This window comes from Panthera uncia (assembly GCF_023721935.1).
Source record: "Panthera uncia isolate 11264 chromosome B3 unlocalized genomic scaffold, Puncia_PCG_1.0 HiC_scaffold_1, whole genome shotgun sequence".
Taxonomy (NCBI): Eukaryota; Metazoa; Chordata; class Mammalia; order Carnivora; family Felidae; genus Panthera; species Panthera uncia.
In genome coordinates this window covers 132,641,631-132,666,319 of record NW_026057582.1, presented here as the reverse complement: position 1 = coordinate 132,666,319, position 24,689 = coordinate 132,641,631, and the positions used below count along the sequence as shown (strand labels likewise).

Sequence of the window (24,689 nt, the reverse complement as noted above, 5' to 3'; positions counted from 1 at the left end):
CTTGAAGGCTGCACATTTTTATGCATACTTTGACTCATTTAGTATTTTTGGCCCTGTTTCTAGTCTTGTATGAACTTAATATTAATATCTTCATTTTTTTCTTTGTTTATGTTTTTCTAGTAAGTCTTTATTCATTTTTTATTTTTAATCTATTTGTATCATTTTGTATTTTTGTTCTGGATACATTTCTCATGAGTAGGTCACAGCTGGATTTTCTTTCCCCAATCCTGATGTTTTAACATTTTAATGTAGGAGGATGAATCATTTACATTTATTGTTGTAACTGTCCCATTTTCCCATCCTGGATGATTATTTGGGATATCTGGGGGTTTGCTCAGGCAGAGTCCAGGGGAACTAAGCCTGACCACTGACAGGAGAAAGAGCTACAGGCATGAAAACAAGGGAAAGCTCAAACTTGGTCATAGCCAAGGCCATCTTGCAAAGAGAGGAACATTCTAAATCTCGAGTCTGTGGAATTGGTCAGAAATCTAGAACAGCATCCAAATCAAAGAGTTTTCAAAAAGCAAACACAGTTGAGGAGTAGGTTCAGAAAACAGAGTCAGGAGAGCTTCCTGGGGAAGCTTGGGGAGACCCAAGTATTTTCAATCTTTTTCTGTAAATGATAATGAAAAAAAAGTAATGATGGCCACAACGATTTACAACAACTTGTTTATTGACATTGGATTAAGTTCTTTCAATAAAGATTCTCTTTAATCCCCACAACTCCCCATGCTATTCTACTTTTACAGACAGGAAAACAGGCTCTGCATTTTCCAGACCAAAGTGAGTCAGTGCCAGAACCACTTTCTGAAAACAAATTTCCCTAACTCAAAAGCACACGATTTTGACCATTATGTTATACTGTTTTCTTCCCAATATTATAATTGTTCTCATTTTTCATCTTCCTAATTTTTACAAGCATATATTATCTTGAGTTATTTGAATTAGGTTTTTCAAAATCACACTTGAATGCATACCTTCTCTAATTATCAAATTAATGAGCATAATTCATAACTTTTGATTCCTTCTCCTGTAAGACAAGGAATGGGGCACCCTTCTACTTCCCCACATACTCTTTTTCCCATCTTTGCCAATGTCATTTGCAATTATGGACCTATTTATTATTGGTCTTATTTTTAGTTATTCTATTTCAAGAAACAACAACAAAAACTTTCCGTTTGTACTGCTATTTTATTTATAGCATTTTTTTTTTTTTTTTTTACTTAATTCTGTATGTTTAGCTGGGACTGTCACAATGGTTTTGAAGCCACCTCTTTTATTCTTGAGTTTTTGTCTTTAATTAATATGTTTTTCCATTTGAACGTATCTTTAGGTAAATTTTTCAAGAAAAGCACAGGGGTGGTATCTTTTTTGAGCCCTTGATTAGAATATCTAAGAATGTCTTTTTTGTTTTCTTTGCAAATTAGCAGCATTTCAGCTTGAGTCAAGACCATTTTCTTTCAGTACCATTTAGACTTTGTTCCATTATCATCTGGCATCCAGTCTTGGGATGCACAGTTGATTTAGACTGTTTTCGTTTGATGATAAGTAACTTTAATGCTTTGTCTGGATGTTTGCAGAATTAAAAAAAAATCCTTTATAGTCAAACAAATTTGCTATATTATGTCTAACTGTGAATATCTCTTCATTAATTTTGCCTAGAGACGGTGTACTAGTTTAAATTGTACATTCCATTTTTTTTTTTCCAGCTTGAAAAGTTTTCTTCCATTCTTTGTCTCCAATGTTGTAGCAACATCGTTTGTTCTGGTTATATCTTTCTGTGGGGGAAGGGGGTCCTTCTTATCCATGTCGTAAGTCTTTATTTGTGATCTACCAAATCATCCATCTTTTCTCTCATCATTTTTATCTCTGTTTCTCTTCTCTATGTTGATAGGAAACTTTTTCGGCTTGTTTCCTACATCAGTTATTGGGTTTTCTGAAATTTTTATTGTGATCTTTACTGCCTCGAGATCAGATGTCAATGCCGCAATTTTAATTTTAGCTTACCAGAGTCCTATTCTTATCTTCCAGTTTCCTCTTTGAATTCGGTTGGAATCCCAAGCATCATCTTTGTCATCTAATGCTTCATTATTTCAGAAAGTACATCCGGTTAGTATTTTTTAAGAACACAAAACAGCGGGATTAAATTTTTTCTTGTCTTATCTGGTCAACTTTTTTTTTTTTTTTTTTTTTTTTTTTAATAAGCAGGCTTTTTCTTTGTCTTATTGGTCTGGGGAGTCTGTTTCATGTTACAGAATATTTTTCATAGATGCAATGTATCTTTATCCCACCTTCCAACACATGCACACTCATTGCTTCTTAAAAGAAGGGATACCTATAGAAGTTGGCTGTACTTTGGATCTGCTAGAATCTTCCTCTTAAAAATCAAATTGGAGAGCAAGTTATGGTGCATACTCTCTGCCCTAGTTTCCAGTGCCTAGCTAGCAATGTGAACTGTTAGATCATGGCAGAAATTTCTCCTGCTTCCCTGACTATTCCTTTGTAAACAGGAAATGAATTAATTATTAAATAGCTTAAAACATTTCATAGTCTTTTTGTGGCCCAAAACGGTGCATGAGGGGCTTTGATTCCAAGAAAGGCAATGCTTTCAATGTATGTGGCAGATTGTGTTTTCCAAGGATGGCCACAGCAATGTTTATCCCATCTCATAGGTTCTTCTAACAACGCGGCTCTGACCCACTTTCATTGAGAGATGACTTCTGTGATCTCTTCCCCTGAGTCTAGGTGGAGCTTTGTGGCTGCCTCCATCCACAGAATGTGGCAGAAATGATACTGCATGACTGAAGGCTAGGTCATAAAAGTCCCATGGTCTGGTATCCCCAAGGCTGCCATTCTGGAGAGATCATGAAGAAAGAACACAAGCAGAGATGCCAGGAGCTGCAGGAAGGCACAGATGTTCCAGCCCCCAGCCGTTTGAACCTTTCTAGCCCAGGACACAGGCATGCGAATGAGTGAGACCGCCAGTGATTCCAGCCCTCAGTCCTGCAGCTGCCCCAGCTGATGACAGAGTCCAGTTCTCCTCACCGAGCCCTGCCCAGATTGCAGATTCTGGAGGAAAATGAATCCATGAACATTGTTGCTTAAGCCATTAAGTTTTGGGGTGGCTTGTTACATGCCATTAGATAATCGAAAATGTTTTTCCCATCCCCACCCCCACCTGCATTACTATATTACCCACTCCCTATATTACTATACACTTTATATCCCAGGACATACACTGCAACCACCCACTGTTTTCACTGAGGCCCATTGTGCTCTTCGGGGATTTACAACTGCATAGATTTAGCAAGATGAGAGAGCACTGAGCTGAGTGTCCTCGGGCAGCCAAAAGGTGACCATCAGGCTTTCTGACTAGGCAATCAGCCCAGGTCCCCGATGCAGAGCCCTCTTGTCCTTCTTCCCCGTGGAGGAAGGAGGCACTCTTCCTTGGTCATCCCATTCGAAACTGGACAATCCATATTTGGGATCCTGGAGTTTCAGCCAGATTAAGTCCTGGCAGCCCTTTTGGGTATTCATGGGTATTTTAAGGGGAGCTGGGAAAGGGAAGTTCACGCGGCCTTCAGGACCCTGAAGTCCCAGCTTGAGTTCTGAGATTCAGAGGTGTTGCCACAACAACAATCAGACACAAAATGGAACCACAAGAGGACCCCTCTCCCGATGCCCTGGCCTTGTCAGTCACCCATGCTCTGTGGGACTCCGTGGTGTGATGGTTCCAGGAGAAGGAAAATAGCCAGTGCCTGTTTTTCATCTTAGTCTGTCCTTCTAAAGCCCCCAGTACAAAGAAGCGGGGAATACACAGAAACGCTGACGTGCTGCCGGAAGTCGCCTAACTCCAAGCTACTTTTGACAGCATCCTGGACCGGTTCTCTCCTTCCCAAATCATAACATGCATATCAATTGCTTGGGGATCTTGTTAAAATTTAAATTCTGGTTCCGAACACACGGGCTGCCGTCTGAGCGTCTGTGTTTCTAGCAAGCTCCCAGGTGACACCAGTGCTGCCGGTCCTCGGACAACACTTCGAGTGCGGAGGCTCTGGGCACTTCCTGTTGTTTTCACTTCCTGAAGGCAGCCCAGAAAGACTCTCACTTCCCGCCTCCCTAGGTGTGGTTTTACAGCTATTGCCACTATTATGTCCCCTGTCTCTTTGTCTCCCAGTGCTTATGGTCTCCTCCTGCCATTTTGTCCTGTTCTGCAGCTGTTGGGCAGCTCAGGCGGGGAAGGGTCGCTTCTTGTGTCCTCGATAATTTGTTCCCTGTTCAGTAGTTACTGACCCTTCTGGGCCTGCCTCATCCAGGGGCAGAAATATAGAGATGGAGACACTGATCGGAGGCTCGTCAGGGAGAAGGGCAGCCAGTGCCCTCCACAATGGGACAAACACCAAGGCAGAGGATGACATAGGTGGTAAGGGGATGTAGGTGTGGGGAGGCAGTGGGAAGCTGGGAGGACAAGAATGAGAGGGTATTCTTTAAAGGTTTCCTGGAGGAGGTGATCTTTTAGCTGACTCTTAAGGTACTGGTGGTTGCAAGCCAGCCAAAGAAAGGGGAGGGAAGGGCATCCTGGGCAGAGGGAATAGCAGGCGGATATGTTTGGAGGAGGAGAAAGCATGGTGAGCTCAAGGGACTGCAATTACTTAATTATGGCCAGAGCCTGGCGTGTACGTGAAGGGCTGGGGGAGGGGTAAGGTAGTGGAGTAGCTTGCTCTGTCTGCCCTAAAGAAAGACAGACTGGGTGCCCTTAACCAGAGATTGGTTTTTTTCACAATTCTGGCTGCTAGAAGTCTGACATCAAGGTGTCAGTAAGCTTGGTGTCTTCTGAGGCTTCTCCCCTTGACTTGCAGACCGTCTCTGCTCCCTGGGTCCTCACATGGTTGCCTTTCTTGAGCTTTCTGTGTCCTAATCCTCTTTCTAAAAGGATGCTGGTCTTGGATGAGGGCCCACCGTAAAGATCTCATTTTACCTCACTCACCTCTTTAAATGCCCCTCCTCCAAATACCATCATATTTTGAGGTGCTGGGGATTAGGACTTCAACCTATGAATTTTGGGGTGATTTAACTCAGCCCAGAACAAGCAGTCAGAGGTAGGGTGACCTTCTTGGTCGGTCCTTTTGCACTCCTCAACCCTTTTTATTTGCTGTCTCATAGGGGAGGAGCTGGACAGGGTTTGGAGGAAGAGAGTTGGGTATGGGGGAGGACCCTAATCCGAGCTGGGTATTCCTTTCTTTGATCTGCATACGCTTTCTCTATTACTAATACTCTTGTTTTAGGTTTCAGTGGCACCCTACACCCGTGGCTTTTCTTTCCTGGTCTTTTATTTTATTTTTTAAATGTTTTATTTATTTTTGAGAGAGTGCAAGCCGGGGAGGGGCAGGGAGAAGGGGACAGAAGATCCGAAGTGGGTTCTGCGCTGACAGCTGTGAGCCCGATGTTGGGCTTGAACTCATGAACTGTGAGATCATGACCTGAGCTGAAGTCAGACGCTCAACTGACTGAGCCAGCCAGGTGCCCCTCTTTCCTGGTCTTCTCATATGTCCTTTCTTCCATCAGCCAGAGGATTAATGGACTGCAGTGTGCCATGACCACCTGGGGTACCCAGGGCTGGAGCTGACCACCCCTGAAGAGGGCAGACAGCTGTGGCCACTTTCTGCTGGGCTCGGGACCCACCAAACTCTTGTCATGTTATTAACTTGGAAACCTCACAGCTCTTTGCCAGAGATGCTGGCTCATTTCATTTGTTCATTTCATTTGCTCACATTTACCATCAGTACCCATCCTTAAAACACAAGGGTTTGTGTGCATTTTTGAGACTGGGAGCAAAACTGGGACACTTGCCCTTGAGAGAGAAAAGGCGTTGTGTCGGGAAAGGCACTCATGAGGACAAGTCTTGCTGCTCCAGGAATGTGGGAGCAGGTCCCTGGGGACAATACCTGGAAGGAAGCTGTCTATAAACCTTGACACCTTCTGGGTCATTTTCCTGTCCTTTTCATAAATATTAAGCTTCTTGGCAGGAGGCCTGTTAGACACTGCACAGGACAAAGGATCCTTTATTTTTAAAGTAAAACAGGGGCGCCTGGGTGGCTGAGTCGGTTGGGCGTCTGACTTCAGCTCAGGTTATAATCTCACGGTCCGTTGGTTTGAGCCCTGCATCGGGCTCTGTGCTAACAGCTCAGAGCCTGGAGTCTGCTTCGGATTCTGTCTCCCTTTCTCTCTGCCTTTCCCCCCGCTTGCACTCTCTCTCTCTCTCTCTCAAAAATAAATAAACCTGAAAAAAATTCTTTAAAGTAAAACACTCTACTCTTAAGAAACTAACAGTCTATTTGGATAAACACATTCTATGTACCCACATATCAGTTGAAGGCAGCCAACGATGAACTCCCCAAATACACCAATATTGGTAAATGTTTATCATTTGTATTGTTTCTTTTGTCTCAAGGCTCATCTTCCACAAATAAAAGACATTTCTAAATCCCGAGTTTCTCCTATCGGTTGTCCAATTTCCTTGGATGTTCTTTCTTTTGGTCTTTCTTCCATGTCTCCAGTTGGATTTGGGTTTCACATGTTTAAAATTGCATCTACACTGATGTTTATCCTTTTCACTTCTTTGGTGATCTATTCAAATTAAGAGATATAATTGAAAATACTGAGCTCTGAATATAGTAAGTGGCAAACCCAGGCTATATGGTAGAAAGGCATATGGATAAGGCTAATTGGCAAGTGGGGGTGGGGAGAGAAAAACTCTGAGAAAGAGAAAATAGGCTTCAACTCAGCCCAAATATTAGTTTCAAGCCAAAGAAGTTGGCCTAGCCCCAACTCTATCCTTGGTTGGACACAATGCATGATTGCTGTATTTTCAGAAAAAGAAAAAAAAATCCATCCATAGGGTGAGAATATAAGCATCTATTTTCCATCCCAGCGACAATCAGAAATCATTCTTTGCATTTATTTTTCCACTTTGTATTTGCCTGTGAACAAAATTGAAGCTGGCAAAGGATGGTTCATGTGAATTACTTGAACAACAGTTTCTCATTGTGTTGAATTACATTGAGGCTGCTTGCTGGGAAATCTTGCCACAGCCCAGTAACAGTGAAAGATATTGTCATTCCCCCCCACCCCATGGCCATGAAGTTAACCCACTTCTCTCCCACATAAATGAGTTGGTGGTGGGGGATGAAAGCTCTCCAAATCCTAATCCCAAGCATTTACGTATGGCTTATTAATATTTTTGGAATCAAAAGCCAGTCTGTCTTCCCAAGTCACCCGACTTTCATCATGCTTCCTTCCCTACGTCACAGATTACGTGGCTTGTCACTGTTTGGAATACCTCTGGCAGCCAACCAAGTAAGGAGTGTTGGAACCCCAGGCCTAGCTAGCAATATTTTCACCTAATTTAGGAAAGTCCAATTTAGAACCCAGGCAAGAAAAGTAGTAGAAAGGCCAAAATAATCACAAGGGTCCTTCAGGCATTTGTAATGCCTACTGTTCCTGAATTTACCATCCACCACTAGGGGGATACATGATGAAAAAGGGTCCAGGCTGGAAGTGGCGGCTATGGCATTTCTCCAAGGGAACAGCTCAGGCCGTCCAGTTGAGGAATTGGATGGGATTTAAGCTCAGTTTACCTTGCTTGCCACAGGATGGTCAACAATCCATTTCAGAGGCTGGTTGGAGAGGGGTGCAACAGATCATGGGAGGGCTGAAGGCCCTCTGGATCTCCCCCCTCCTCCTGGCTGCTCCCACCAATTTGGGGTGGAAAATGCAGCTTTCAATTCCCGCCACTTGGGAGCTGTAAGCTCCTAAAAGCCACCTGCTGCTTTTAATCATGAGTGAAACGGGGCTTATAAGACCAGCGCCCCCTGTTGGGAGGCTTGGATCAGCGGTCACGTGCCAGTGCCGTGTAGCTATGAAGATGGTCCTGTTCCTTTGCTGCTCCCTCTGCATACAAGAGAAACCAAGCACGAGAACCTGCTGCTCATAAACCCACCTCCTCAACCCTGGAGCCCTGATCTACATACAGGTAAATAAAGGACGACCGCCGAGGGAAGGAAATCGAACGTGTTCAATTCTTTCCGATGGTTGTTGAGGCTGACACATGATTTCTTTCTGGCTGACTCTAACTACTCTTAAAGGCTTCAGCCACAACATTCTTCTCTGGCCGCTTACCATTAATTATATGAAGAAGCTACAATCCTAATGTGGAGTCCTCTCTTTGGCAGAAGTGTTTGATTTCTTTAAGGACAGTTTTTATGTAAAATAAATGACCCCAAACTGAAAAAAGCCTGTGCCCCTCTGGGACTACACACAAGGCAGTGTGGTACAGAGCGAAGGCAGCTGGACTTGGATTCAAGTCCTGTCCCCTTTGAGCTGTGTAATGCTGGGCTAGTCACTATATATCTCTGAGTCTCCATTTATAAAGCAGAAACCATGGGAGTTCCCTTGTCCCCAAGAGACAGACCACTGGGTGATAGGGAGTCATCAACAACCTGGAGTTGTTTCAAAGGCTGGTTCTGCCATTGACTGGATATGTGACATTGGTAAGGTGAGTCAACCTTTCTGGGCTTCCGTTTTCTGACCTGTAAAATGAGCTAATAACAGTACCTGGTTTAGAGGATGGCTGTGAGGGTTCAGTTGTAAACACAGGTGAAGCACTTCGAATGGGGCCTGGCCAGAGTAAGCACGCAATACACATGAGCTTTGGGGGCGCCTGGGTGGCTCAGGGAGTTAAGCATCCAACCCTTGATTTTGGCTCAGGGCACGATTCCACGATTCACGAGTTTGAGCCCTGTTTTGGGTTCTGCAGTGACAGCACAGAGCCCACTTGGGATTCTCTCTCCCTCTCTCTCTCTGCCCCTCTCCCATTCTCTCAAAATAAATAAATAAACTGAAAAAAATTAGCTCTTGTTATTTCAAAGCACGTGAACAACACTTAAGGACTATAATGCACTCTGCTGTTTCAACAGCAGTGGGACAAGTAAACATCTCAGTTTTGCAGCGCGAAGCCACAGAGGCAGGCAGGGAGCTAGCTCATCAAAGGTCTTCTCAGGAAAAGGCAGGAGATGCTCCCTTGACGTCAGAGTGTCGGAGAGGCCCCAGCCCTTCAAAGGTAGGACTCAGTAGAAAAGTCTGCTGTGAGGCAGCGTGGGGGCGGGGAGGGGGGCTGCAGGAAGGTGACAGACTCTTGGGAATTGGTGCAGCCCCAGGTGACAGGAATTGGGGGAAAAATGGAAAAAGGCCTTTGTTGGGGGGAGCCAATTCAGATAGCAGACAGCCAAGACAAGGAGAGGGGAGCATCTGAAAGGGACACCAGGTCTAGGTGAGATCATGTCTAGAACCAGAGGATGAGGCCGTTTTCATTTCAATGGCATGGCAAGACAGCACCCCCACCATGACACCATCCATTCCCATTCCCATTCTTCGGGAGGAAATAAACATTTCGGATGTGTTCATTGCTCTTCAGTTTCAAATTGAAGCCTGCGTGTTTCAATTCAAAGCCTTCAGTTTCAATTGAAGCCATTCTCAGGAGCCTAGGAGAAGGGCACATTTTCTTTGACCCGTTATTAAGTAAACGCCTTATAAACAATTGTTTGAACCACCCCTCCTCTCAGTGGCCCAGGCAGAAGTTGCTGAGGGCTTCCTGGTACTGATCCAGTCCTTTCCAGTTTCTCTGAGCTTCCAAAAGCCTGCGGACCACTAGTAGATCTTATTGGTGGTGCCTTGTGGCCCAAACTCCTGGTAATGATTATAAAGAGCGGCTGCCTCGGGGGCTCGGGCTTACAGGCCAAGACCAGGAAGGGCAGCCTGGGCCACAGTACTAGGGGAGGCCTGGGCTAATCGCTTCCCGCTGACTTCAGCCTCGGCTGCATCATTCCTGAGGATGGACTCCAGGCAGATGGAGGGCTGGACAAGGCCCTCTGCTGGGGTCGCTGCGACCTTGCAGCCACCTAGCATTGCGGCCTGGGGGCGACTGATAGTCTGTGCGGTTCTCGACGGATTCATCGAACTTCCCACTAGAAAAGCTTCTCTTCCTTCAGGTCGGGAGCCCTTTAGGCACGCCCAGCGGCCCGGGGGAGCAGGAGCAGGGACCCGCGGGTTGCGGACGCCGCCAGCAGCTCTGACCTCTGGCACCTCCCCAAGCCCCGGGGCGCAACACCTGTCCCCAGAAATACCCGGGCAGAGGGGGAGCGAGCGCGTCCACCCCTCCCTGGGTAACTCGGTCTTCGCTCTCTTCCTAGAAACCGCCCCTCCTTTCCCGTCTAGCGCCGCGAAGCCGCAGCACTCGGTCCCCGTCCCGCGGGGGCGCCCGCGCACCCCACCTCGGTGCCCCCAGTTCCTCGCGCAGCACCGCCCAGCGCCCGCGGGGGCGCCCCGTGCCCCGCAGCGCCACCTAGGGGCGGGGCACCGCCTTCCTCCCTCCTGGGCACCCCCTCCCTCCCTGCGCGCGCGCCCCGAGCCGGTCCCCCTCGCGCCTCCCCGAGGGCGCGCTGGCGGCGAGGGGCGGCCCGGCCTCGGGGCAGACGCAGGGAGGCGAGGGCCGGCGCGGCCGGCTGGCGTAAGGGAAGCGGGCGATGGCAGCGGCGGGCGTCCGCGGGCGGCGAAGCGGCGGCGGCGGGCGGCGCGAGGAGCCCCTGTGATTGGCACATCCCGAGCCGGAGGAGGAGGCGCGGGGAGGGCGGAGGAGGAGGAGGAGGAGGGGGCGGGGGGGAGGAGGAGGAGGAGGAGGAGGAGTAGGAAAGGGGCGAGCGCGCGCGGCGGCGGCGGCGGCGGCGGCGGCGGCGGCGGCGGCGGCGGCGGCGAGGAGCTGTGCCTTCCACCTCTCCAGCCCCGGCAGGACGGGGGCGGCCGCCGCGGGCCCGGGGCGGGGACAGCACGCAGCCTCGCCGCGCACACCCCCGCCCGGCAGCGGGCCCGACACCCGGGGCGAGCGGGAAAGCGGCAGCGGCGGCGGCGGCGGCGGGGGAAGGATGCAGGGGAAGAAGCCGGGAGGCTCGTCGGGCGGCGGCCGGAGCGGCGAGCTGCAGGGGGACGAGGCGCAGAGGAACAAGAAGAAGAAAAAGAAGGTGTCCTGCTTCTCCAACATCAAGATCTTCCTGGTGTCCGAGTGCGCCCTGATGCTGGCGCAGGGCACGGTGGGCGCCTACCTGGTGAGTCCCCGTGCCAACTCCGCCGCGGGGGCCCCCTCCCCGGCCCGGCGCTCGGGCGGCCGGCTGGCACGGGTAGGGGGCCGCCTGGGGCCCGGGGGCAGGCGGGCATGACCTCGGCCCGGCGCGGAGGTTGGCGAGTGGTGCAGCGGCGGCCGCCGGGGGAGCTGCCGGCCCGGGCTGCCGAGCGAGCCGGGAGCGGGCGGGACCGCGGATGCCGGCAGCTGCTCGCGCGGCCGGCGGGGGCCTGGGGTGCCCGGGGAGGAGAGGCGGCGGGCAGGTGGCCGGGAAACCGTTTGCTTCCCCGCCGGGAAGGCGCAGCCAGAGGGTGAGTTCAGGAGCCCCCTTGGAGAGGCAGGCATCGCGGGTTTCAGGTGACCTGCACATGGGAAGAAAAGCCAGTTGAGCATCCTGCGTCCTCCACTCTTTCCATTCCATCCGCCTCGAGAACAAATTCATTATGCATCATTTTCTCCGGGCGCTTTCCCCATGCACCAGTTACGGAGGGTGGGGGGTGGTATTTAACAGCTTAGAGTAAAATGCACCCGAGTGTGGCCCTGTTCGGAGCCTGGGCTGCAGGGGGAATATTCCCTCTCCGTATCCCAATAGCCATCTTTTGGCGTCTGGGATAAAGTTACAGTACCTGGAGAGCAGCTGCGAGTTTGTGTAGCTCCTGCTACCCGTGCTTAAGACCTCGATTCCCCACCGTGGTCTCTCGCCCGCAAGGGGGTCGCATCATTTTGCACAATGTGCGTCTATTTCATTTGCCTTCTGACAGGGGATATTAATGCTCAGACGGCCCAGGGGTGCCTGGCATATCAGAGGAAACAGCTTGTAATGACTCAGCACTGTCAAATACCTACTTTGTCGCCCTGTCCTGCCCCGCGCGGGTGGTCCCGACTTGAGTTCCAGAGAGCGCACTTCCAGACCCGAGTCCAGCCCTGCCTACACAGGAGAAGATTTTGTCAGTGTATAGTGTTAAGTCATTACTTTGGTGATTGACCTGAAACATGAAATGAAACGTCAGAGACTTTGAGTGTTCCTGAACAAGTTTGACGGAGATAGAATTGGACAGGATTTTGGCTGTTGGAATACCACATCCTCAGATAGAACCATGCTTTTCCTGATGTACCACTAATCCCTCCTTCTTGGCCTTGGGGTGCAGTTAATGAAGGCTGGACTGGTGGGTGCCCTGTACCATTCATAGTCTCCAAAGACTCCCGGGCTTACAGTCAGAGGGAAGTACAAGCAGGCTTGTAGCGTAGGGGAACGTCATTTTTGTGCTTAGCAGAGAGGATTGTTCAAACTCAGCTCTGTTCCTGGGGTGCCAAAGTTACAGGGCTCCTGAAAATCAGCTGCATTTCCTTTGCTCCTTGTGAGATGAAAGTGTTTTAAGTCCCCGTCTCTGTGCATCCTTGACTTGTATGCTGCAGGTGAGCCCTGTAGCCCAAAGCAGAGTTTTCTTCGGTGTTTAGATTTTTGTTGTACAAAATGCACTTTTCTCGGTAGCTCCAGCACAGACGGTCCCTGTTTGGGGGGTCAGTTTATCAGCACTTTCACGGAGGGAATTTTGACTGTTACGATATTAAGATAGGTATGTGTATTACCAAGATGCAAATGCGTATTAACAAGATATTTGTGGGTCTGTGCTGAAGCATATGCAAAGTATGTACTACCTAACCGGGGTCTGTGTTTGGGGAGGTAATTAGTGTATCAACAGCTGCCTTCGGGTTTACCAGTTTGTTTGCCTGAAGCCAGTTTTGTTCAGTAGGGTGCGTTATTCATGCGTGGCAAACAGGAACGGAACTTTTCACACCATGAATGATAAAGGCCTGGTCTTAGTTTTTTAGCTTGCCATGATCTAAGGGTTTTAGAAAGGAACGAGGCTGAGCTTCAACTAGATGAGTAGCCTGGGCTCCTTTAGAAAGTTAAGAAGCAGAGGGCTGCTGGTGAAGCTGGATACCTAAAGGCAGGGCTGGCTGGCACCGGGAGATAGAAAGTTGACTTTAATCCCAGAGTAGGCCAGTGGCAGGAATTCAGTCCACCTGGTTGTTGGTGGTGGGGGCAGAGGGGGGCTGCTGGCATTTCCAGCCTGGGCTAATAGAAAGCCTGGTTCAGAGGGGTAGGGTAACAGGAGTCGACAGGTGACCAGCAGAAGGCGGATAGAGGCCCAGGAGAGGACAGGCCTAGGAAACTGAATTTATTTTGATTACTAGGAGTGGAGGGATAGGGTGCTCAGGGCTCTGCACTGCCCGGCTGCCCTGGACTCTCTGTGGCCATCTGAACCTCGTGAAAATAAATAGTTTGCTTGCCAGGGTTGACTGAATCAGGTTGCTGTGGGTTTTGTTTTTCTGGGCCACTTGGGAGTTTTCTGTTCATCTGTTAATTTGGAGGTGGAATAAAAAGTTATTCCTGCAGCTGTGTGTGACTTCTTCATGGATAATTTGAGAATGAAACGTTGTAGGATGTTTGCAGGAAAGGCAGACATCTGCGTTTTAATTCATCATGGCTTTCTTAAGAAACCTCAGAGCCTGCTTTTCTAGGTGATCATACGCACTGTCAGGGTCCATGTGCCAGGGGTGTGTTATATATGATCTTTGCGTTGGCAATCAGCCTGCCTCTCCGATGAAGCATTTTCAGGTACCTGATGAAGGGCACACCGTGGGACATTGCCAACAGTGCTTGCTTTGATAGCAAGAGGGGTTATCGAAAGTTCTATGCCAGCGACATTATTTTAATCTATTTGATCCCAGTAGTCCATGCAGCTACCTTATTATTTTGTCTTCTCAGATGCCGTGTTTTATATTTGGAGGCTTCATTTCATTTCTCCCTTTACTTTCTGAAAAGGGCTTGCCCTGTGTCTTCAATTGCACTGGTGTAAGCTCCCCAACTGCACAACTGAAGCAGGAAGTTGCCTGTGATTTGAGAAGCAACTTTGTAAAGCAGGACTGTGTGTGTGTGTGTGTGTGTGTGTGTGTGTGTGTGTGCGCGCGCGCGCGCGCGCTTTCCCTCAAGAACCTGCCCAGGGAGGAAACTCAAGGGAGACTTGTATGTGAGACAAACACCAATTGTTAAGCTGGGCAGGGGACCAGCAACTTTTTGCCTCCATGTGTGTGCGGGTGTGGGGGTGGGATGGGGTGTGTGGGGGGGGTCTCCCAGGGCAATGCTGAAGGTTATTGACCCTGACACCCAGATGCTGTGATAGTAGAGATAAGGTAATCACGCAACCCCCCGGCCAGCTGTGGATTCTGAAATCTGCTACACTTGCAAGTGTTGTAACTGGAAATCATACTTCAGATAAGCCAATGTCACAGGGATGTTCTCTCCTAGTCCCTTAAACTGCCTGAGTGGCTATGCGATACTTTGTTGAGCATAAGAAGAGAGACCCATCCAGTTTGATCGGCAAGGTGTGCTCGGTCAAGAATGCGATTTTCCTTTACTTGGGTCTTTGCTTTGGGTGGCTCCAGTCTGAACTGACCTTGCAAGGATGTGATCTCTGCTTAAGTCCCGGCCCCTTTGGAGAAGGCTTAGGCCTATGGGAACTGCAGGAGAGAAAGTTATTTTGTGTGTACTTCATGGTGATGTGTGGAGACCCACTGAGATGTCTCAAGCCATTCTTGGAGGCCAGCCCTGCGTGTAGAGCTTCGTGTGTGTTATCAAATTGCCGAGGACTGGAGTCGATAAGGCTGTGTACAGGAAATTAAAACCTTGACACCTCTGGGCAGTTAGGATTGAGGCTCACATACAAATGCATTTGAATTTCCTCAGGATGCAAACTTGACAAGGCCTGTTGAGTCTCCAGGGTGGGGTGCACAGACAGTGCCTAGGACCCGGGGTGGGCATTTCCCTATTTAGAGTTTTGCAAACCCTAAGTCGGAGGTTGTCGTGACAAAATAATTCGCCGGATGACTGAGTGCATGTAACAGAACTCCCATCTCACTGATTTATAGTCACTTTAAAAAGTGTTAGGCCTGAGAGCATTCAGTGGCTTGCAATTACTTGTAAGATGAAACTACTGGATTTGTTATTCTTCTTTTTTTTTTCTCTCTCCCTAAAGAAGCATCATTTTGAAGATGGGTTTTTACGTCTCTTACCCAGAAGCAGACAGCTGAGGGACATTTTTAAAGTCCTTGTCAAATTAGTATGATGACTAAGGCGACTGTATTTTACTTAATCAAATTATTTTACACACTTATGGTTACTCAAAGTGACAAATTCCCTGCCATTTGCATAATTACTATATAGCCCCAGGTAGTAAGAAATACAATTACCCTGATTTTTTTTTTTCCTTGCTGTTTGGTTGCACATGTTTAGCTAATAATTATTTAGGGGAAAAATGATTTCTGCAAATTCCTTTCAATCAGCTTTGTGTACACAGCTTAGTTTCTCTAGGGGTTTTCTCTTGTGGGTTTCATGGTCAAAGAAATGGGATCAGTGGGCTGTAAAGCGGGCAAGATCTTTCCTGAATTTTGGAGCTCTCCCCCTTTTCCATTTTAGATACCTCACAAAGCAGAGGACACAGAGGCCTCTCCGCAGGGGCACTGTCTTGCTAATCACATGCCCAGCATTTAAGCTCATCTTCTTGCTTGCCTGCTGCCGGAATGGCATTGCTCTGTGTTAAGCTGGATAAGTTTCTACTTGGGCAGAGGCAGTTGGAGCTAGAGGGTCTCTGCATCCCTCTTGCTCATCTTGAAGCAAGCTTTCAAGTGCTGCTTGTTTATGGAGGGGCTCGCATAGCCATCACTGGGGATGAGTAAGTGTAACCTAGCAAAAAACAATGAGGAGGCAGCCACAGTTGAAGACGATGAAGGCCTGGAATAAAGACCAACAAAATCCGTGAATGTTCCTGGTTAATTGCAGACAGGGGTGTTCCTTTCAGGGTCTAGGCCTCCTGCAGAGGGAGTGGCAAGGACTCCCGCTGAGCTGACCTTGTTCCTTGGATTGAGGAGGGCTCCTTGAGGTGCCAGGCAAGGAGGGTGGGGCCTGCCAGGTGACTGGGCAGGCAGGTCTGCAGAAGTTGCCCCCCTCTTGCTGGGGTGGAGAATAAAACTCTACCAGCAGTATTTCTCCTTTCAACTTGGTGAACACATTTAACTTGCAGGGATTAAAATTTTTTTTTTTTTAAGTTTATTTTTGACAGAGACAGAGTGTGAGCATGAGCTGGGGAGGGGCAGAGAGGGAGGGAGACACAGAATCCAAAGCAGGCTCCAGGCGCCGAGCTGTCAGCACAGAGCCCAACGCGGGGCTCGAATTCACAAGCCCCGAGATCATGACCTGGGCCGAAGTCGGATGCTTAACCGACTGAGCCACCCGGGCGCCCCAAACTTGCAGGGATTTAACTGCAGCACATCATTTAATAAATAACCACATTCCTCCAAAGGAGAATCACCGTACTCAACACTTCTACTCATATTTTGTATACCTACTCCTATTATGTTACGTATGTTAATGTGTGCATCGTGTGCATTACACGTTTACATACGTACACGTTCTGGTGTAGGGTTGCATAGACCAAATATCGAATGCTGTCCCTTTTGGACGTTGTTAAGGGACATTTTGCTGGTAATTTTGATTATGTGGCTTAAACATGGGTTTAGAACTCCCCTGAAGTCAAGTGACCTATATTCTGTTCTCTCTCAGAAATGTTTTTGGTAATCTGTAAGCCGGAAAGATAGCATCCTTGTTTCCTTTAACTTAGTTTTGCTTTCTGTTGCTGTATCTGTATCTACAAAATAGGAAATAAGTAGGGGGGGAAAAGGGTGGAATCAGTGACTTTGGTTCACAGGATAAATAAAATTGGTATGGTTTGAGAAACTTGTATTTTATGTAACCCAAGTGTCTATGTGTTCATGTTAAAATGACTAAACGTGGTTAAAACCCCAAATGAAATGGTTAAAATTGCCAGGTAGGAGAATGATCAGCATCTGCGGCAACCGTGGCTCAATGGATGAGCTTCCGAAGACCTGGGATTCACACCCACGTTCTCCCCTTCTTGGCTGTGTGTTCCTAAACCGATTACTTAACCTCTCTGTGCCTTGGTTTTTCATTTTAAAACTGGGGTCTAATAATACTCATAACGATTCTCTGAGGATTCACTGAATTGGTACATGGAAAGCATTTTGAATGCTAACTGGCACATGCTGTTTGATATATACGAGCTATTAATAATGACATGGTTGTACATATTTTCCACAGGCATTCAGTTTGTAGCCCCAACAAATGAGAAATAAAATTATTTCAATCAAACTTTGATTTGGGTGTAGTGAACTGTACTCTCAGGTAGTTCCCTTGTTCTGCATGAACATTTTGTCCGGGAGGTAAAATGTTTTTAGAAGCAAGAAATAAGTACCAGTTGCTAATTCTGTTTATTCCCTTATTCTAAATGTAGCAATCCATTTTGTCTTAAAGACGCTGTAAGAATTACCAGTCACGTGGGAGAGGAGTTCGCTCTAGTAATGGTTCTGTTGAGCGTTTCTAGCCAGTGGGTACTTGGAGGTGGGTGGACAGGGGTGCTCGGGACGGCTGGGAGGGACAGGCGTCCTGATGCCTCGTTTTGGGGGGCCCTGTTTCCCGTCGCTCTGGTCTGTGGCTACAGGATAGGGAATCCTTGATGGTCCTCTATGTTGTAGGCAGCTGAGGAGCAGTGAAGAGTGTTGGCTATGGAGTCAGAAGACTTGGACTTGAACCCGGGCCTGCTACCTACCGGCTCCTGGTGACTTGACTTACCTGAGTCCCAATCTTGTCATCTGAAAAATGGGACCGACTTACAGATGGTTGAGATATTTGAATAAATGGACACATGATAGAGTGCTCTCCTAGGGTACAGGATTCAGTACTTGCTTTGCTGCTAATGACACAACCCTAGTCGCTGACCTTGGCATAACCAAAGTCCTTCCCCAGGGCCTGAGAATTTGGGGTATCGTGTGAGGCCTCTGTTTTGTTTCCCACGTTGGAGATTGGGGCCCTCATAGCTCAGTCTGCTTCTCTGGGTGAAGAGTGGCCACTTCAAAGCAGCCTGGAGTGTCAGGATTCGGGGATCAAGGGACATATGTCCTGGACATATGCTGTCCTCCGGTCAGCGACCTTGGAGCTTGGTCCTGGTTGCCCGGGGGGGGGGGGGGGCGGGGGCGGGGCTCAGGTCTCCTGCCACACCCACTGCTTCATCTTAATCCTCCTGCAGTGCTCGACAGGGCTCAGCAGGCACAATTGGGGCATTTTCCTCATCTTGACCCTTTTTGGTTTCTCTGAAGCAGAGCAAGTAGGCTCTTTTTTAAAGTTAAAAAACTTTTTTTTAATGTTTACTTATTTTTGAGAGACAGAGCATGAGCAGGGGAGAGGCAGAGAGAGAGGGAGACAAGAATCTAAAGCAAGCTCCAGGCTCTGAGCTGTCTGCACAGAACCCGATGCGGGACTTGAACTCACAGACCTCGAGATCATGACCTGAGCCGAAGTCGGACGCTTAACCGACTGAGCCACCGAGGCACCCTGAGCAGGCTCTTGATAGATGCCGTGCTGTTTCTCTTCCCCCGGGTCCATTCATCTCCACTTACGATGATTGTTTAGGGGGTTACCTTTGCACAGTGCCCCTCTGGTCACACCTGTCTTTGGGAAGGATAAGGAATGGACTGGGCTCTTCTCAGTGAATCAACCTGCAGCATCTGTTTTAGGCGAGTTCTTAGCTTCACATTCAAGGCCCACGGGCTTCACAAGAGAGCACACGCTCTCTGAACACCACTGCATCCCCAGACTCTGCTGGCTGGGTGTCGACTTCCCCGAGGAAGAAACCCGATCAGCTTCCTAAGACCCTGGACCTTCTGTAGCCACAGTTGAGTGAACAAGCCTGGCTGGGGGCGGGGGTGGGAGGGGTGCTGTGTCGTGGGCTCTCCAGTGACAATATGCAGAGCGGAAACGCTCCACTGGGTGTAGAGGAATCTCTGCAGCTGGCTGTTCCCAGCTTCTTTATTTCTGTTCTTCTTTGTGGCTTCGAGACGAGCCTTTCTGAAAAGGGAACCCCTTCCTAACGGAGGGTTTAGTAGCTCAATTTAATAGAAATGATCGTAACCAGCCCAGCTGTTTCCTGAAACGAGCGGACATTCCTCTTTAAATAGGGAATGGTTATTTCCCTGAGACATAATAGTCGGTCATTAAAATTTTCTTGGACTTAATACAAATGTCTCATTTATGACTTCCAGTCAGCACTTCAGTGGAACAGTGTAAAAGCCAAAGACAACGTAGGTTGGCTCCAAGCCACAGGTTTTGAATGGGGCTGGGGAGGGGGTAGTGTGGAGCCCACTTACTCCCCTTTGCCTCCATGATTTCCTTCATAAATACCTTCATGAGTTCCTTCATAGATAAAAGCTGCCTTCAACACCTCTTCAATACTCTGTTCTTCTGGGACATCACATCCCCAGTGGCATTTTAAGATGCCTGGTAACAGAATGGAAGAGCCTTGAGTGTAACAGCGAGGTCTTATTTCCTTAGCATTGGGTTTGATTAAAATCTTTGCCACGAGCACAGAAGCAAGCTGTGGCCACAACCCGTCCAAGTGGGCAGTGGTATGGTGGGTCCCTGGCATGTCCCAGCAGGTCTGAGTTACTGTGGGATAGAGTGAGTCCATTCAAAAGCCTAGGGAGTGCCTTTCTTCTGTCTGTGCGTCTGTCTGTCCACCCACCTACACTCCGTATATGAGTTCTGTACTATGTGGTGGCAGATTCTGATTTGTCTGGCAGGTTGCCCTTTGGGATGGGTCTCTGGATAATTAACTTGGCTGTCCGGGTGACCCTCGAAACCTTTCGTCGGTGGGTCTAAAGCCTGTTGTGGCTGTTTCTTCCTAGCTCCCCGAGTTCCCGATGATGCAGAGTTAGCAGAAATAGGAAGGAGCCAAGAGCAGGCTTTCAACACATAGTCCTGGGGAATATAATAGAATATTAGGCATCTTGCTCCCTAAGTCACTGCCTACACAACTACCAGAACTTAAGCAAGATAGAGATGATTCTTTTTACCTCCATTTCTGCATTTGCAAGGTTGGTGCAGGGAGAACAGTGTCACAATGGTGCTTTCAATTAAAGACTATTGTCAGATGTTCTTGGGACTGGCTGTTGTCTTTCCCTCCTCCCCTCTTTGGGAGAAGGCTTATGTAAAATAGACACGCTCCGTCTCTAATTGTTGGATCTGCTCCCCCAGCCTGACACTGCCTCTTTCCCATCCTCGGCTGATTCGAATGAGAAATTACCACCTTGAATATAAGCAAGTGGAAATTGGAAAGCCGCCCTCCGACTGATTATGTAAGCTCTAAAATACTGTACCTGAAATCTTGTGTTTCCCTCGCTGAGAATTCTCTTAATGAAGGTACAAATTTCTAAGCGCGGACCTGTATGTTTTTGTTATGTAAGCTTCCATTATTGTGACCCCAACCTGTGAAAAAGAGTGGTGTTGATTAGTTAATCTCTCCGTTGGCTTTCAGGGTCAGAGAATCATTGGAAGTAGACTCAGAGAGCCACCTAGAGCTCTCCCCCTGGAACTTGGCAGCCTGCTGCTTCAGCACCAGCACCTTCTCTCCAGGGGTGCATAGGCTCGTTCTGTGTCTGAGGTCACCCTGACTCTCCGGGTGGCAGAGGGCAGGTGTCCGTGAAGGCTTGAGAGGTTGCTTGTGCGATTCAGTGGCATGTTCGGGAATAAAACCACTGTCGATTGTGATGGGCATCCGTGCTTTGGACATTTCATTTCCCAAAGTCCCCCTACCATCGCCTTTGGGGTGTATTTTGCCTCGTGTTGCATAATTTGCCGGTCTTTTGTTGTGGCTCATTCCCACCATCCTCTTCTCAGGCTGCACGCTGCGTGGCCCATTTCACATTTACAGCCTCCTAAAGTGTAGACAAGGAGCTTATTTTGTGGCCAGAGTGGACACTGGGAGGAAATACTTAAAAGAAACTAGACGAGTTGAAAGAGATCCAGAAGAGCTTCAGAAAGGCCTCCCCTGTCTTCATGCGGAAAATTTAGGACAAGACTCACAACTGATTGTGTGATTTATCATGTGGCGGGTCGCATTGTCTCCCCAGTGTGGTAAATACTGTGTCGTCTGGGAGGCTGAAATGCCAAGAGGAGTTTTTCAGCCAGCCGAAGGAAGGATGTCTTCTGGAAACAAAACCCACAAAGTAGCACCTTCGCTTTACCTTTGCCAAATCTGTGGAGATGCATACGAATCGAAAAGGCCGTCAGTGTAGCTCTGTGGCTTGCGGGTGATGGGAGCAGGTGGGGAGGGCATCCTTACCACACATGGGCTCAGAGGGGCGCGTGGAGCCAGCAGGACTTGGGCTAAAAGCGGATGCAGCCCCGTGAACCTTCTGAGATGCACAGGTGGAACCGACTGTCCACTCGGCATGTCGTCCCTGTGTCCCAAGGTTGGCCTTGGCTTGCGTTCTTAGGTCTCTTTAAAAATAACGGGTGCCTGGGTGGCTCAGTTGGTTAAGTGTCCGACTTCAGCTCAGGTCATGATCTCACGGTTTGTGGGTTCAAGCCCCATATCAGGCTCTGTGCTGACAGCTCAGAGCCTGGAGCCTGTTTCAGATTCTGTGTCTCCCTCTCTCTGACCCTCCCCTGTTCATGCTGCGTCTCTCTCTGTCTCAAAAATAAATAAACATTGGAGCACCTGGGTGGCTCAGTCGGTTAAGCGTCCGACTTCAGTTCAGGTCATGATCTCACAGTCTGTGGGTTCGAGCCCCATATCAGGCTCTGTGCTGACAGCTCAGAGCCCGGAGCCTGCTTCCGATTCTGTGTCTCCCTCTCTCTCTGCCCTTCCCCTGCTCATGCTCTGTCTCTCTCTGTCGCAAAAATAAATAAAAAAACATTAAAAAAAAAACAAAAATAAATAAACATTAAAAAAAAATAACATAGCCAAGGGGGGCCACCCGGGTGACTCAGTCGGTTGCACGTCTGACTCTTGACTTCGGCTCAGGTCATGATCTCGTTGGTTCAAGGGTTAGGGCCCTGCGTTGGCCTCTGCATTGACAGTATGGAGCCTGCTTGGGGTTCTCTCTCTCCACCCACCCCCCTCCCCTCCCCCAAATAAATAAACTTAACAATTTTTATATTAAAAAATATCTGCCCTTACTGCTTTTCATCTTAGGCAAAATCGGCACAGGATTAAGTAATTTACCCAAACATGCAGCCCCTACCCTCCAGAGCTAGCCCCCCACGTTAGCTCGCGGGGTGAGTAGGTGAACAGTCCAGAAGAGTTTCATTTTTGGAAATAATGATTGTAAACATACAAATAAAAGTAATGTTTTGGTGAATGCAGGAAAAAAGTCCACTTTTTTTTCTCTTTTAAAATATTCCTTTATATATATATATATGTATATATACACACACATATATATACATATATGTATATATAGACCGTTTCCTAATAGGCATCATACCTATCCTTAATCTGGTGAGCAGGTAAAAATACATAGACCGTTTCCTAATAGGCATCATACCTATCCTTAATCTGGTGAGCAGGTAAAAATACATACACTTGTATTTATCTGTCTTCTGATACTTTAGATTTCACTGGGGAACGCTTTGTCACTTAAAAGTAGTAGGACCAAGGCAGCTATTAAAAATGCCTCTAGGGCTGCAGGCACCCAAGGCCATCAGGGAGGCTGTGCAGTGTGACAAGGGACACGTTTTAGAGCCCCCATAAGGAAGCTGAGTGTTCCCGTGTTCAGGTCTGTCGCCTCCGTGACTGCTTTTCTCTTTGCACCGGGTGAGCTGAGCTCTGGTGGTCACGGTGGTCAGCTCAGCTCTGTCGCCTCCTGGTTGTCCATTAATTTTATTCTTGCCTCCCTGTGCTGGCCCCTGACACCACAGGGCCACGCTTCACCAGCCCTGGCAGGATGTCCCAGTCGGATCCATCAGACCTCTGTGAGAGCGTGCTCCCAGGAGTCAAACCCTGGTCACTCCTGAGTAGGACTCCTGTGCCAGGCTTATGCTACAGGCACTGTCAATATCCTTCTTCTAGCTGTTTCCTTTGTTGGTTTCTCACTGTCCTCATTGGGTGGGTAATATAAGCTAAGCTCTCAGTCCTACAGGAGGTAAAGATCCAGTCCCACCTTTGACCACAGACTGTATGTTAATTCTTGCCTTCCCGGATGGACCCTATTGTATTTTATTTGGGGGGTGGGGGTGGGGGTGGGGAGTGTGGTCTTCATATTCTATTTAAACCTTCCCCTGTGGAGTTCAGAGGATAGTAGGGGCATTCCCAAACATTTTCTGTATCTCTGATGTTAGAGAAAAATTGGGTTATACATTCTCCCTTAGATATAGAAAGGTGTGACGTGTAGTACAGAGAAAGTGACTTTGACAGTTCATCCTTTGGTTGGAGGAAGACTTGGACCCAGGGGCGGGAAGGTGGATGACGATATGAATGAGTTTCTAGGGCATTTCTGAAGGAAGAAATGGGGTGTATTGGTTCCCTGGGGCTCTGCTGAAACAAACTAACCATACACGGGGTGGCTTCCAACAACAGATTTATTTTCTGGCAATCCTAGAGGCCAGGAGCCTGAAATCAAGGTGTCGGCAGGTGCGTCCTTCTTCTGAGACTCCAGGTAGGATCGTTTCTTGCTTCTTTGTAGTTCCTGACAGTGGCCCTTGATCTTTGATGTTCCTTAGATAGGCTTTGTACCCCTCCCTTATGTGACTCTGAGGTCACATGGCATTTTTCTTCTGTGTCTCTCTCCTCCTCATAGAAGGACACCATTCCTCTTGGATTAGGATCTACCCTAATGCCCTCATCTTACCTTAACTACATTTGCTAAGACCTTGTTGCAAATAAGGTCACATTCCCAGATATCAGGAATTAGGGCTTCATCCTAGTCCTTTTTGGGGGACACGATTCAACTCATGATACCAGGAGCAAAATAGAGCAAAGGACCCTAAAATGGTTTGATGGTACAAAGAAGAAGAAAAAGAAAAAGACAGACTCTTTGCCCTCTTCAGGGTTTTGGGTTGGGTAGGAAACTTCTGGAATGTTGGTCGGCGTGTCATTCTTTGCAGATGTGCTATCCTGTGACAATCCTTGTTTCCTTTCTGAATAAGTAAGGGGATAACTATGTTTCTGTCTGTGGGGTGGTGGTTAGGCTGCGGGAGTGAGCCCAGTTGCGTTAATGAATAGCTTTGAAAACACTCTTTCCCGATTCTGGGCATAGCTGAGTGCAGGGAGTGGCTGGGATGAGTACAGCATCTGATTAAGGGAAATGCGTGTAAAAAAAAAAAAGCCTAGAAATACATGTGGGTGAACATTATGTGTGTATATATTTAGAGTGCGTGTAGTACAGCTCTCCTGTGCCTTACACCCGGGATTCCTTAACAGGAACCAGGCCCTTTGAAATGTCCAGCTGGCCCTGTCGCCTCCCTGAAGTCCTACCTGATGCAGGAGGACTGGAAAAGAATATTATGGCCATGCCGGCCAGTCCCAGATTTGGCCAGGTGTGTGTTACATTAGGACCAGACCCCTGCCTTCTAATCTCATTCATCTCCAGGGTTGGGGTTTTTTTT

At 48.2% G+C, this 24,689-nt stretch overlaps 1 protein-coding gene across 2 annotated transcripts in view; it reads left to right on the top strand.

Annotated features, from left to right (window-relative positions):
* Window positions 1-10,796: 10,796 nt before the first annotated feature.
* Window positions 10,797-24,689, top strand: part of SLCO3A1 (solute carrier organic anion transporter family member 3A1) — a 311,316-nt gene continuing 297,423 nt past the window's right edge. For both annotated transcript variants that reach the window (XM_049614065.1, XM_049614064.1), the window contains exon 1: window positions 10,797-11,156. In XM_049614065.1, coding sequence (XP_049470022.1) covers window positions 10,977-11,156 — 180 coding nt within the window. In that variant the 5' untranslated portion in view covers window positions 10,797-10,976. The remainder of the gene's footprint in view (window positions 11,157-24,689) is intronic.